This window comes from Mandrillus leucophaeus, unplaced genomic scaffold (assembly GCF_000951045.1).
Source record: "Mandrillus leucophaeus isolate KB7577 unplaced genomic scaffold, Mleu.le_1.0 Scaffold206, whole genome shotgun sequence".
In the NCBI taxonomy this organism is placed as follows: Eukaryota; Metazoa; Chordata; class Mammalia; order Primates; family Cercopithecidae; genus Mandrillus; species Mandrillus leucophaeus.
The window spans coordinates 52,420-66,476 of record NW_012102099.1 but is presented as its reverse complement, the minus strand read 5'-3'; the positions used below and the strand labels follow the sequence as shown (position 1 = coordinate 66,476).

The following is a 14,057-nucleotide window of genomic DNA, read 5'->3' as shown; positions in this document are numbered from 1 at the left end:
CCCCACAGGCTTGTTATAGGTGGCATAAAGCACTAGTGTCTCACGAAAGGTTGTTTATCATTAGTAGTAGTATTTTTTTTTTTTTTTTTTTTTTTGCACTTTAAAAGCAAGCACAAAGATTAATCTCAAAAGCAAGGGAAGCTTGCCTGAAGCAAACCCTACTTGATAATATATATTTTTTTCATCTAAGTTGGGGTTCCTGGCTCTCTGGGAATGCTCTGGAGCTTCCAAGTCCATCTGAAGACCCTCTCTAACTCAGTCCCCACCCTAAGCTTTCTCCTGGGGAGCAGATCCCACATCCCATTCTCACATTCTGGAGAAGAGACCTTGCATACTAGCATAGGTCACAGCCCTTTGAAAAATCAAACCAATTCTGCCCTTTAGAAATGGATCTTTTGTTTGTTTGTTTGTTTGTGACAGAGTCTCACTCTGTCGCCCAGACTGGAATGCAGTGACACAATCTCGGCTCACTGCAACCTCCACCTCCCAGGCTCAAGCAGTTCTCCTGCCTCAGCCTCCCGAGTAGCTGGGTTTACAGGTGCGCACCACTAATGCCTAGCTAATTTTTGTATTTTTAGTAGAGATGGGGTTTCGCCATGTTGGCCAGGCTGGTCTTAAACTCCTGACCCACCCGCCTCGGCCTCCCAAAGTGCTGAGATTACAGGTGTGAGCCACCACACCTGGCCAGACATGGATCTCTTGATTGACAAAACACCCTCAGCAAAGGCTTCCAAACACAATTGCAATCTGAGAAGTAGGAAGGAAAGGCATCACCTACAGTTTCTGAGAAACACATGGGGAGGGTACTGATGTCACCAGTGTGGGGTAAACCTCTTAAAACGTTCATGGTGTGTCCTTCCATTTGTTTCCTGGTGCCTTGAGACCTTTCCCCTGTTCAGGGCATGGAGCATGCAGTCCCTGTGGCCACAAGGGAGGGCAGTTTCAACAGAAGCAGAAACAAGGCTCTTGACTTTCAGGAGCCTGAGTTTTTGATAAAGTGGTAGTGGTAGTGACAGAGAACAAACAGGTGGTTGCCAGCAGATGGGGGCAGGGGGTGACTGTAAAGGGACCCAGGAGAGTGCTTTTTGGGAGGATGGAACTGTTCTGTACTCTGATTATGATGGTGGCTGATTATACACGTAGTAAGACTCAAAGGACCATACCACTAAAAGAAGTCAATTTTACTGTAAGTTTTTTTGTTTTTATAGTCTTGGCTTTTGACTTGTTAAAATCAGGGCATAGGGGAGTCTGAGAACAGCACACACATAATGAAGTTGAAGCAAAACTTCCTGCCCACAAGACTAGAAAATGCCCTATGTTGGGTTGGTGAAGTGTGAGGGTCCAGGAGAACTGGAAGGAGCATAGTTCTGGTGGGTTCTGATGGTGACTCAGTCCCTTGCTGCTCCCAGGCAGACCTGGGTGTGGGAGGAAGGGAACAGAATCCCAGACACATGTGTGGGATCCAGGGACAGAGGGTGTCACGCTCCCTCCCAGAGCCTGAGCCAGAAGAGAGGATGAGACCCCGGGGAGAGAAGGGTAACGGGAAGGTCTAGGTGGATCCAGGCAGGTGGGCTTGGGCAGACCCTCACAGTCCTGTATCAGGCCCAAGGAACTGGCGAACAGCAGAACAATTCTGTGTCTTACGAAGCAGTTGAAAGTAAATGCCAAATCCGAAGGGACCTTTCACCAGGAGGGAAGTACAGTGTCTCCGCAGTCTAGGAGCAGACGGCACATGGCTGTCTCCGTATTGCCAGCCAAAAACAGGGACAGGCAGCCCCCTTGGCACAAATGAAGCCCCTAGCACAGACATGAAACCCCAGGGGGGAATGGGGACATTTCTGTTCCTGAGCAAAATAGTATTTGAAATGGTAAAGTATAGATAAATCAGAAAGATGTGTGGACGCCCGAGTTTATGAACTGTGATTCATACCAGCTCCCCAGACATCATCTCCCCATAGCCCTGTGAGGCGGATTTTATTCTCCTCAAATTTTACAGGTGAGGAAACTGAATGAAGTTCAGGGGACTGGACTGACTTGCCCAGGGTCGTAGGATTTGAACCAGAGCCATTTGAGCCCAAATTCACCCACTTTCGGATGCAGTACAGACACAGCCTCCCGACCTCAAACCAGAGGGTGTAAGCTTTCATTAACTGGCTGCACAAACTCTATTAATTCCTTGCCTTATCTGCCTCAGTTTTCCCACAAAGATAGTAGCAACCTGACCCGACCCACAAGAGTCATACGATGGGACCACTGTGAGGATGACTGCCATGTACAAGATGTGGGCAGAGTCCAGCAAGTACCTTGAATGGATAATGAAGGTCAAAGCCACAGCCCCAAAGCCTTGGAGGCCCCACCCAGAATCTGGAGAGCAGTGGAGCAGGCCAGTAAAGGCCCAGTGTGAGGGAGCAGTGTGGCCCACTGATTACCAGGGACTCAGAAAGACATGGAGGGTGGCAGGGTCAACTGACTCCAACACTCACTCGCTGTGTGTCCCCAGGAGGCAGTCACCCTTTCTGATCCTCAGCCTCCTCATCCAGTGTATGAGAGACAACAATACCAACCACTCCTGAAGAAGATGAAGTTCAAATATGGAGAGCACCTGGCATGCAGTCAGTGCTTAATAAATGCATATTTCTTCCTTCTCTCTCCACTTTTGCTTATAAGATGTTAGGTTTTGCTGCGCTCACTGGTCCAGGACCTTGGCCTTCCTGTGTCTTCATCTTTTCATCTGCTAAACAGACTCCAAGGGCCCAAGTGGTGGGGATAAATGCCTGATTACTCCACTTAGGGAAAGGTAGAAGAAAGGGTAGGATAGAGACCACCAGGCCTGGGAACCCAGAAAGTCTTTTCCAGGATATAAAAGAGAAGTGGCCCAGCACTTTGGGAGGCCGAGGTGGGTCACCTGAGGTCAGGAGTTCGAGGCCAGCCTGACCAACATGGTGAAACCCCATCTCTACTAAAAATACAAAAACTTTGTGGGGTGTGGTGGCACTTGCCTGTTGTCCCAGCTACTCAGGAGGCTGAGGCAGGAGAATCGCTTGAACCCGGGAGGTGGAGCTTGTCGTGAGCCGAGATCGCACCACTGCACTCAAGCCTGGTTGACAGAGCAAGACTCTGTCTCAAACTAAAATAAAACAGAATAAAAATTAAGTGAAAATTTAAAAAATAAAAAGGGAAGCATGAAAGCATAAAGTTCACAGGTGGGGAAATCAAAACGGCCAGCAAGTGTGGGGAGGCACCTTCGTCTCTTAGCACAGTGATACGGGGAAAGGACCAGAGTGTGGATCTCTCACCCCAGGCCAGCAGTGCATCTCTGGACAGCTCGCCTCACACTCAGCCTCAGTTTCTCCCTTGTAGAATAGGAGTACGGGGCTGTGAGGATTTTGTGAGATGCTGCATGTGAACACGGTGGCAGGCTGGGCATATAGCAGGAGCTCGGCCAGTGTCTGCTGTTGGCACTGTTTTTGTTGTTTTCATTCTCCAGTCAGTTGCATTCTAACTGTGCTGCATCCTTTCTGGGTCTTTGGGCACTTGTCCCCACTGGAGCTCAGTTTCCTCCTCTATAAAAAAGGAGTAGTAACCTCTCTCTCTCAGGGTTCTTGTGAGGACAGAGAGCTCCTGATGTGCAACAGGGGCTCTGAAAACAGAAGACCCACTGTGTTTCACCAACATGGTGAAACCCCGTCTCTACTAAAAATACAAAATCTTTGTGGGGTGTGGTGGCACTTGCCTGTAGTCCCAGCTACTCAGGAGGCTGAGGCAGGAGAATCCCTGGAATGGAGACACACCCCAGATGTCGGATGCAGTGTCTCTTTTGACACTTTAGGAGAAAGAATCCTCCAACAATTGGAGCAAAACAATTAGAGCAGGAGAGGAAAGAGTCCAGCAGATGAGACTGAGGTCCCTTCCTGGGCTCTGACTGGCTGGCTGCTCCTTTCAATGCTCGAAGCTACCTAGGGAGTGTGGGTCCCTAACCTTGGCCCCGCTCAGGAAACCATAAAGTCTTGAGTAACATTCCATCTCAGGTTTTTCTGTTTATCTTGTCGACCAAATAGTTTAACCGTCCCACCTGCTAATGTGATTGGCAATTATTTGCTTTGGAGAGCCCTGAAAGACACCGCCAGATTGCAGAATTCTCAATTATCTAGAAACCCATCACCCAACACACGCTTCCTGGTCCCCATACTATAAAAGAGGCTGCCTCCTCGGCAGAAGTGAGTGGGGGAGACAGAGGAGACCAGGACAGCTGCTGAGACCTCTAAGAAGTCCAGGTAAGAGCTGTCCTTTCTGCAGCCCCTCTGCTACCCTTGACGGCAGAGATCTCAGGCTCCTCACTGTGGGGCAGGCAGACCATACTCAAGATCACTCACTGGGGGCCATGCAAGAGAAACAGACCTGGCCAATGTCAGGGATGTGGGAATGGCCATTTGCTCTGTCCTAAGAGACCAGTAATATTGATATAAAATGAGCACTATTAATGCCCTAAATCAAAACCCCTAAGGCAAAAGTTTTAACTTGAGGTTACCAATGTGGATACAGATGATCCAGAAAGCTCCTAAAATTCTTCTCCCAATTTTAAACATTTTGATGCATTTTTCTGAGACTAGGATCTTTAGCTTCCACTGGATTCATAAAGGGTCTGTTGCCCAAAGGAGATTCAGAGGCTGTGGTCAAAGTTACCTCCCTAAGAAGGGCACAACTGGCTCTTTGGACCAAAAGACCTTTCATTTCCAGCCTTCCACCACAAGAATGGAGCTTTAGCTGAGTCAGCCAATAGATGGAATTTTGCACAAAGCCGCCAGTTGTCTCCAAAGTGTGGGTACTAGTGCTGGCTCTGGACAACTTTACTGGCTGCCAAATAGACCTGTGGGAGGTCTGCGAGCCAAACCTCAGGGGGTGCCCAGAATTCCTCCAGGGCAGCTTGAAGAAGAAGAGAAAGGTGTCAAAACGATAGAACGCATGTTTGTGTCTTGAGTGAGGGGAGGGTTGGGAGACCTGCCTTCAACCACAGCTCTACCATCAATTTATTCTATGACCTTGGGAAAGTCACTACCCCTCTTTGGTCCCCTGGTTCTTTGCATGCAATGAAGACTCTGATGGCCCCAGGAATTCCCCAACACATGTCTGCATGAGATGGTGGCTGTGGCCATGCGATCCCTATATTGTGTGACTTTCAAGGGCATCCACCAACCGTCAGGCCAAAGGACTGAACGGGGATGATGCAAAACAGCTCAGTTCTTCAGCACTTGCATGTTTAACCCTTCTCACTTGCTTTGTCTGAAGAGCAGCAATGATTCAAGCCATTGAGGCAAGCCCGATTGGAGGATAAATCTGATGGTTACTTAATTTAACAGAGTGTTCACCTGGCTCTAGCTTCCAATCCTCTCTCCACTGTGTACTTGTGACCTTGGGGAAAGTTACCCACACTCAGGCCATGAGTACTTGGGTACATGAGTGGTACTTGGGTACATGAGTGGGTTTCAAGAGGTGATGGCAGTACATTTGAAACTCTCAACTGAAAACTCACTTGACCTCTGTGAACCTTGATTTCTCCTACTGGTAAATCAGACAATACAACTGTGGGCAAGATGGAGTGAGGTGAGGCTGGGATTCTTGGCAAGGAGGAAAAAAACCCTCTTCCTTGGAAAGTGCTGGAGCCAGATACCAGTGGGGCTGTCTCCTTTTTAGGCCCCTGATCAGTGGCCCTCACCTGTGCAACACAGGTAACAGGTGCCCATGTCTTAGGGTTGTGATGAAGATGAAATTGTGTAAAGCAGTCAGCCTGCTGCCTGGCAAGGAGAAATTGTTCAGCAGTGTTAGCTATTACTAGTGACCCCCTGGTGTTCTGGGGAGCAAACGAATGACAACCCCACCCCCTAGGCGGCAGGGGCAGGTGGTGCATAAATTCCTCTCTGATATCCATGCCCTGTTGGACTTGTCATTCTGTCCACAGATACTAAGAACAAAGATGTTTCAAACTGGGGTCCTCATTGTCTTCTACGGGCTGTTAGCCCAGACCATGGCCCAGTTTGGAGGCCTGCCTGTGCCCCTGGACCAGGCCCTGCCCTTGACTGTGAATCCAGCCCTGCCCTTGACTGTGAATCCAGCCCTGCCCTTGAGTCCCACAGGTCTTGCAGGAAGCTTGACAAATGGTGAGTCTGTGACAACTTCTTTCAGGGGTGTGTGTGTGTGTGTGTGTGTGTGACAGAGAGAGAGTGTGTCCAACCCTGCGAAGCGGGGAGGGACAGGGCTGGATGGGGGAGGGGACCTGAGGATCTGGAATTGTCAGATCTGACCCCCAGAGACCCTTATGCCCATTTCCAGCCCTCGGCAATGGCCTGCTCTCTGGGGGCCTGTTGGGCATTCTGGAAAACCTTCCGCTCCTGGACATCCTGAAGCCTGGAGGAGGTACTTCTGGTGGCCTCCTTGGGGGACTGCTTGGGAAAGTGACATCAGTGATCCCCGGCCTGAACATCATTGAGTGAGTTGCCCTAAAATAGAGCTTTGATCTCCGCCAGGGAACCCCAGGTGAAGATCTGCCAGCCCCAGGCAGTGGCACTGAAGCAGTGAGGTGGCAGCCTGAAGGGGGAGCCAGGACTCAGTTCTGAGACCCATCGCCAGTCTGGCAAACCAGCAATGCCCTCAGTTCTAGGCATGTCCTGAGGCTCCAGCATCATCTGTAATCCTCACAACTACCCTCTGAGGTCGATTTAATAATCTTCAGTTTGCAAATGGGAAAACCAAGGCACAGAGGTGCTTGTGTTCCCGCTGCTAGAGTGATGCCAAGTGAGTAAGGCTCTCACTCTACTTTCCTAAGTCCAAAGCCAAGGCTCTTCCCACTACACTGTGGTCATTTTGTTCTCTCCACCTGTGAAATCCCTTAGAACACAGATGGCCTTTGATGTAAGCGAGAGTGATATCACCAAGATATCACCTTGATGATATCAATGTGATGAAGAACAGTGTGATGTCCATGGAAAGGTCTAATGTGGTGTTTCCCATGAGACAGCCAAGAGCTCGCAAAGCAAAAAGCAAGAATGGAAGATTGATGCCAGTGAGCTGGGAAAGCCTGGGTCCTGGATAGAACTGGATCAAAGCCATTTCCAAAATCCTACCCACCCAGGGTCTCGCTCCCTGACTTGGAGACAGACAGACTTCTTGACTTCGATTTTCAAATGTACTTGTTGGATGACCTGGGACAGGACACCCTGTCTCTCTGTGCTTGGTTTCTCCATCTGTAAAATGTAGATTATAGAACCCACAGAGGAAGTCTATTGGGAGGACTGGAAAAGGTGTAAATCACCTGGCACAGAGGTTGGCTCAGTGAATGGCTTCACCCATCAAATGGCCTCCCTGCTTGGTGGGTGAGGTCAGACGGCTGGCTTCTCCTGGAGACAACAGGGTATGATGATAGATGGATGGTTGGAAAGATAGGACAATGGGAGAAAGGCTTCCTTCCACCCTCTCTGCACTCTCCCTGACTTCCTGCTCCTCAATCCCCATGATAAACTTTGGTGATCAGCCACCTGACAGGGTGGGTGATTCTTACCCATAAGTGTTTGTGCAGGTTTACTTCCAGTTGCACCTGCATCATTCATTCATCCACTGACCAATCCATCATCCAGTTATTCATCCTTCTACCTAATCACTTACTCTTCCATCCATCCACCCACTTATCCGCTATCCACCTTCTCATCAATCCACAGTCAACTAATATGAAGTAGCCACTTTCTTTGTAAGGCTCTTAGCTGGCATACAGGATGCAAATATAATCCAGACACAGTTGCTCTCCTGAATACATCATAGACTGGAGATGAGGAAAGGGCACTGTGTGTGTGTCAGATCTGTTCCAGGGCAGAGGCTGGAAAAGACCTGATGTGTGACTCAGACTCACGTGGCTTAGGCTGCAAGACTCCCCTCCCGTCTCCCTATCCTGGGTGGGAAGTTCTACCTCTGGGATGAGTACTGTTAGGTTAAAGATGGTTTCTGGATTTGGAGTTAGAAGAGCTAATATTTCCCCCTCCAATATTACTCCCTGGACAGTATAAAGGTCACTGACCCCCAGCTGCTGGAACTTGGCCTTGTGCAGAGCCCTGATGGCCACCGTCTCTATGTCACCATCCCTCTCGGCATAAATCTCCAAGTGAATACGTGAGTGGGTCCCAAGAGGGGGTGAGAGGATGGCTCACCAAGGGAGACCCTGGTGACCATGGGTAACCATGGGTAACCATAACAGGGGTATTGGAGTCTAACAGACCTAAGCCTCCAACTTCACCTCATTTGCTGCTATGCTGAGCAGCCTTGGGTCACTTGGGAAACTCACTTGACCTCTTAAGCCTTTGTTTCTTCTGCTAGAAAATGAGATAAGTACAACTGTGGGCAAGATGGAGGGAGGTGAGGCTAGCATTCTTGGCAAGGAGAAAATAACCCTCTTCCTTGGAATATGGTGGAGCCAGATACCAGTGGGGCTGTCTCCTTTGCAGGCCCCTGGTTGGTGCAAGTCTGTTGAGGCTGGCTGTGAAGCTGAACATCACTGCAGAAATCTTAGCCGTGAGAGATAAGCAGGGGAGGATCCACCTGGTCCTTGGTGACTGCACCCATTCTCCTGGAAGCCTGCATATCTCTCTGCTTGATGGGTGAGGCCAGAGGAGCAGCTTCTCCTGCCCAGAGATGACATGGTGTGATGCTGGATGGATGGTTGGAAAGCTGGGACAATGACAGAATAGATGAGTGAGAGGCTGAAAGGGTGGGAAAATGGATGGGAAGGAGGGAGGGTGGAAAGATGGATGGATGGATGGAGGGATGGATGGATGGATGGATGGATGGATGGATGGATGGATGGATGGATGGATTGACAGATGGTTAGTTGGTTGGGTGGATGGAGAGAAGGATGAACAGATAGATGGATGGATGGTTAGATAGATAGATAGATACATAGATAGATAGATAGATAAGTAGTCGCTTATCCCTTCTTAGACCAAGATAACCAATTTTATGCTGGATCTAGCAACAAGAAATTGGAGTTTAAGCCCTGCATATTACATAGGAATGGGGATAGAGGGCTTCCTATGTGAACTTGGGTAGTGCTTCTCCAATTTAGTTCTAAGTTTACTTATCTGCACTATGGAACTGCATTGGAGTTATTGATAGAATCTACCAAGATAATAGGTGTGAAAGTGCTTTGTCCCAGTAAGGGGTAAAATAGACATGGATCCTAACTAGGTTACTTATTTCAGTTACCTGTCACATGGGGAGACTGTGTCATACCTATTATGCAAAAGTTGCCCATGTGGTTAACTTTTAATGAGCACATACATTGGGCTTCACATGTGTCATCTCATTAGATCCTCATGACAACTACATACTAAGTAGTATCCATTCATTTATGGACTCTGCAAAGCCTTATTGACACCTGCTTTTTCTGAGAACCATGTGTTTATCCTACACATACCTGTGTGTGCACTGCTGTACACAAATGTAACTCCCTTTCAATAGGACCCTTGCTGTTGGCCTGCACACGGGTGTAGACAGACAACGCTCTGCTTTAGTGACTGAGTGTTGAGACTGTGGGGTTCACAGTGGGGTTCACTGTGGGGTTCACAGTGTCCCCCTCTGGAGCCTTCTCCACACCAACTCCAGGTCACTGCATCACCCATGGCTTTTCTCTTTCAGACTTGGCCCCCTCCCCATTCAAGGTCTTCTGGACAGCCTCACAGGGATCTTGAATAAAGTCCTGCCTGAGTTGGTTCAGGGCAAGGTAAGTGGGCAAGGTGGGGATCCCCTGATCTAAACCAAGTTTTAGAACTTCTTGCACTGAAACAAAGCCCTGGGCTGAGTGGGTCCAAGTCCTGCAATTTGATAAGTAACTTCCATTCATCAATCTATTTGTCCATTGATCCATCTGTCCATGTTTCTTCTTTACATCTTTCCAAATGCATTGATGAGTCTCTGCTCTAGGCCAGGCCCTGCCTGTCCACACTGAAGCTGAAAAGGATTGGCCCCTGTTCTGAGAAGTTGGAGAAGTTCCCTGCCCAGCTTTCTATGGCCACAGACAGTCTTCCAACCTATGCCTGGGTGTCTCCTATAACCAGAGCACTCCACTCTACTTAGAATCAGATGTGATGTCACAGAGTGAACACTGGGCTTGTGTGATTTGGGGTCCTTCACAACATCCCTCATGCCTCCAGTTTGTCCTCATGCATGTGTGGTCTTTGATCTGTGGGATTGCTTAGAATCACTTTCACACTGAAAAATGACAGGAAATTTCCCCAGAGAACCCCCGCTGGGGATTCTGCTGCTCCAGGGTGCCACTCTGCCTAACTCACCCCTCTGCCCCTGGCCAGGTGTGCCCTCTGGTCAATGAGGTTCTCAGTGGCTTGGACGTCACCCTGGCGCATGACATTGCCAGTAAGTACCTGCTTTCCAGCCCTCTGTCCCCCTCTGCAGGAGCAGCAACTTCCCCCAAGGAGTTTTTTTCCTGCACACCCTAGGATACTAGGTCCCTCTGGCCTCAACTCTCTCCATTTTGGGCTTCTTTTTCCCCGGAATAATCCAGATGATTTTGAGATAGACACTGTGTCTCCTGCCTCAGCCCTGACACTGAGGACAGCTGGACTGGTTGGTAGAAGGAGGCCTGGCTTCCTCCAAGCATGCTGAACACAGTCGGATCTCCAGAGGCCTCCATTCCCTGGCCCCCCACCTTTAGGAATGTGGACTCCTTCACGTTGAGATCATGACTGTGGTCTGTTTTTTTTTATTGTTTGTTTGTTTGTTTGTTTGTTTGTTTTTCTAGACATGTTGATCCACGGACTACAGTTTGTCATCAAGGTCTAAGCCTTCCAGGAAGGGGCCTGTCCTCTGCTGAGCTGGTAAGTGCCCCTCCACACACCCCAGGATTTTGGGGGCTGGCTGTTCTTCTCCTGGTAGAAGGCAGCCGGCAGCTTGGGACAATGACATCCAAAGAAAGAGACAAACATCTACAGAGGTACACACAGGGATGCACAGAGAAATCCACAGAACAGCTGACAGAGGTGGAAGGATGCAGGCAGCACAGCTACCAGGAGAAACACACACACAAATGCCCAGACACATGGCCACTGATACAGACGCACACACTCTCACACCAGCATACTCACACACGCCCACATCGGTGGACTCACCACACACAAGTACACATGGATACACAGACACACACTCACTCAAACACACGCACACGGAGCCCTGACCCCAAGCCTGATGCCTTCCCCAGGGTCTTGGCCTCCTCCTGTCCCTTTGAGGCATGAGTTTGATGATGAGTCAATACCAGTAACACTCACTGACCTTGAGTCTCCATCCTGATTCGGGTCTTCCCCCAACAGAACTATTTCTTGCTGCTCAATCCATTCCCTCTGGCCCAGCTTCCCAGTGCTCACAGATGACTGACCCATGTGCTGGAAGATGACACAGTCACCTTCTCTCCGAGGAACCTGCTCCCTCTCCTTTCCCACCAGGCGTGTGTAACATCCCACGTGCCTCACCTAATAAAATGGCTTCTTCTGCATCAGGGACCTTGTCATCCTTCACCATCACTTGAGGGCTCCTGGGTTGGAAACAGCCCTGGCCTGGGTGATTGGGGCCATGGCACAGAGTTTGGCACCTACTTTGTAGATCTGAATAGTCTTGAGCAGGTCAGGGAGGTGTTCAAGTGTGTGTGGATTTCAGAAGGCTTTCCCAGGCATCCTTAGAGAGGGGGGATAAGGCGTTCAGGGTAGATATAATACTCCAGGTACGGTTAATGACACACAAGCTTGCCACAACAGGAATGAAAATGGCAGATTTGTATTAGGGAAATGCAAATTAAAACGACAATGAAGGCCAGGTGTGGTGACTCACATCTGTAATCCCAACATTTTGTGAGGCCAAGACAGGTGGATCACTTAAGGGCAGACGTTCAAGACCAGCCTGACAGATATGGCAAAACCCTATCTCTACTAAAAATACAAAAATTAGCCAGGGATCAAGGCGTGTGCCTGTGGTCCCAGCTACTCGAGAGGCTGAGGTGGGAGAACTGCTTGAGCCCAGAAGGTGGAGGTTGCAGTGAGCCAAGATAGTGCCACTGCACTCTAGCCTGTGTGACAAAGTGAGACCTCGTCAAAAAAAATTAAATTTAATTTTTAAAAATTAAAAATTAAATAAGATGCCATCTCACACCAGTCAGAACAGCTATTATTAAAAGGTCAAAAAATAGCAGATGCCAACGAGGTTGCAAAGAAAAGGAATGCTTATACTGCAGGTAAGAATGTAAACTAACTCAGCCACTGTGGAAAGCAGTCAGGAGATTTTTTAAAGAACTTAAAATGGACCTACCATTCGACCTGGCAATCCCATTACTGGGCATATACCCAAAGGAATATAAATCCTTCTACCAAAAAGATACACACACATTCATTACAGCACTATTCACAATAGCAAAGATATAGAATTAACCTAGATGCCCATCAATGGTGGACTGGATAAAGAAAATATGGTACATATATACCATGGAATACTACACAGCTATTAAAAAATGAGATCATACATGGTGAAACCCGATCTCTACTAAAACTACAAAAATAAGCTGGGCATGGTGGTGCGCACCTGTAATCCCAGCTACTCAGGAGGCTGAGGCAGGAGAATAGCTTAAACCCAGGAGGTGGAGATTGCAGTGAGCCAAGATCACGCTACTGCCCTCCAGCCTGGACGACAGAGTGAGACTTCATCTCCAGAAAAAAGAGAGATCATAGCCTTTGCAACAAAATGAATGCAGGTGGAGGCCATTATCCTAAGAGAATCAATGCAGGAACAGAAAACCAAGCATCTCGTGTTCTCACTTACAAGTGGGAGCTAAACATTGAGTACACATGGACACAAAGAAGGAAATAATACACACCAGACCTATCTGAGGGTAGAAGGCGGGAGGAGAGTGAGGATTGAAAAACTACCTATGGGTACTATGGTGATTACCTGGATGACACAATTATGTATACAACAAACCCCCACAACACACAGTTTGGGTAAAACATGTACCCCTTGAATGTAAAATAAAAGTTGGAAAGAAAAGAAGAAAATGGCAAATTTGAAAGATGTTCAGAAGGTGGATCTGGAAGGATGTGGGCGAGGGCATGGGTGAGGTGTGTGTCCAGGTGTCAGGCTGAGGAGCCGAGGGTACCTGGGGATCTGGGAGGATGAACTGATTCCAGCAGACAAAGTATGCCCTTGGCTGCGGCTACTCTGTGTGGAAATGCCTGTGACACCCTGAGGATCCACCCAGGAAGCCGACGGTACACAAGTCACCTACCGCCCATTTTTTGCTTCCTAGCATGCAGTCATACTGACCTCTTGTCAATTCTGTAAGTAAGAGGAGGACGAAATGAAAAGGACAAACTGGTGCAAAGGGTTCACTGCTGAGGGTTTGAGAAGGGCAAACATAGAGAAAAGGTCACTGGAATTGTAAGTAAGCAGCAGCTTCTTGATATCCTGGGTGGGAGTCATATTGTTGGAGGAAGAAGCCTGAATTTAAGGAACTGAGAAGAGGAGGGGAGGTAAGAAAGTTGAGTCTGTGTATGCAGATAAGATTTATGAGGCCAGGCACAGTGGTTCATGCCTGTAATCCCAGCACTTTGGGAAGCCGAAGCGGGTGAATCGTTTGAGTTCAGGAGTTTGAGATCAGCCTGGGCAACATAGGGAGATTCCATCTCTACAAAAAAAAAAAAAAAGACAGAGAGAGAGAGAAAGAAAAAAAGAAAAATTAGCCAGGCATGGTGACATGTGACTGTAGTCCCAGTTACTTGAGGGACTGTGGCAGGAGGATCGCTTGAGACCTGGAGGTCAAGGGTGCAGTGAGCCATGTTCACGCCACTGCACTCCAGCCTGGGTGACAAAGCAAGACCCTGTCTTAAAAAAAAGAAAAAGAAAGAAAAGAAAAGATTTATGAAATACTGGCTGTGAGAAGGAAAAAGAATGGGGCTACCCAGACTGAAGAACACTGACCCCCTCAAATAAAAAGTACATACGCTCTCAATGTTGAGGTCTTTAGG

At 48.5% G+C, this 14,057-nt stretch overlaps 1 protein-coding gene across 2 annotated transcripts; it reads left to right on the top strand.

The window, feature by feature from the left end:
• The first annotated feature begins 4,211 nt into the window (after window positions 1-4,211).
• Window positions 4,212-11,545, top strand: BPIFA1 (BPI fold containing family A, member 1). Of its 2 annotated transcripts, none has more exons than XM_011979752.1 (9): window positions 4,212-4,274; window positions 5,957-6,155; window positions 6,328-6,484; window positions 8,047-8,154; window positions 8,487-8,639; window positions 9,676-9,760; window positions 10,347-10,410; window positions 10,796-10,871; window positions 11,400-11,545. In XM_011979752.1, the coding sequence occupies exons 2-8, from the start codon at window positions 5,972-5,974 to the stop codon at window positions 10,834-10,836; spliced, it is 792 nt and encodes a 263-aa protein (XP_011835142.1). In that variant the 5' UTR covers window positions 4,212-4,274; window positions 5,957-5,971; the 3' UTR covers window positions 10,837-10,871; window positions 11,400-11,545. The 2 variants fall into 2 exon arrangements, with proteins under 2 accessions (XP_011835142.1, XP_011835143.1); XM_011979753.1 differs by having other exon boundaries at window positions 11,361-11,545.
• The last annotated feature ends 2,512 nt before the right edge of the window (window positions 11,546-14,057 follow it).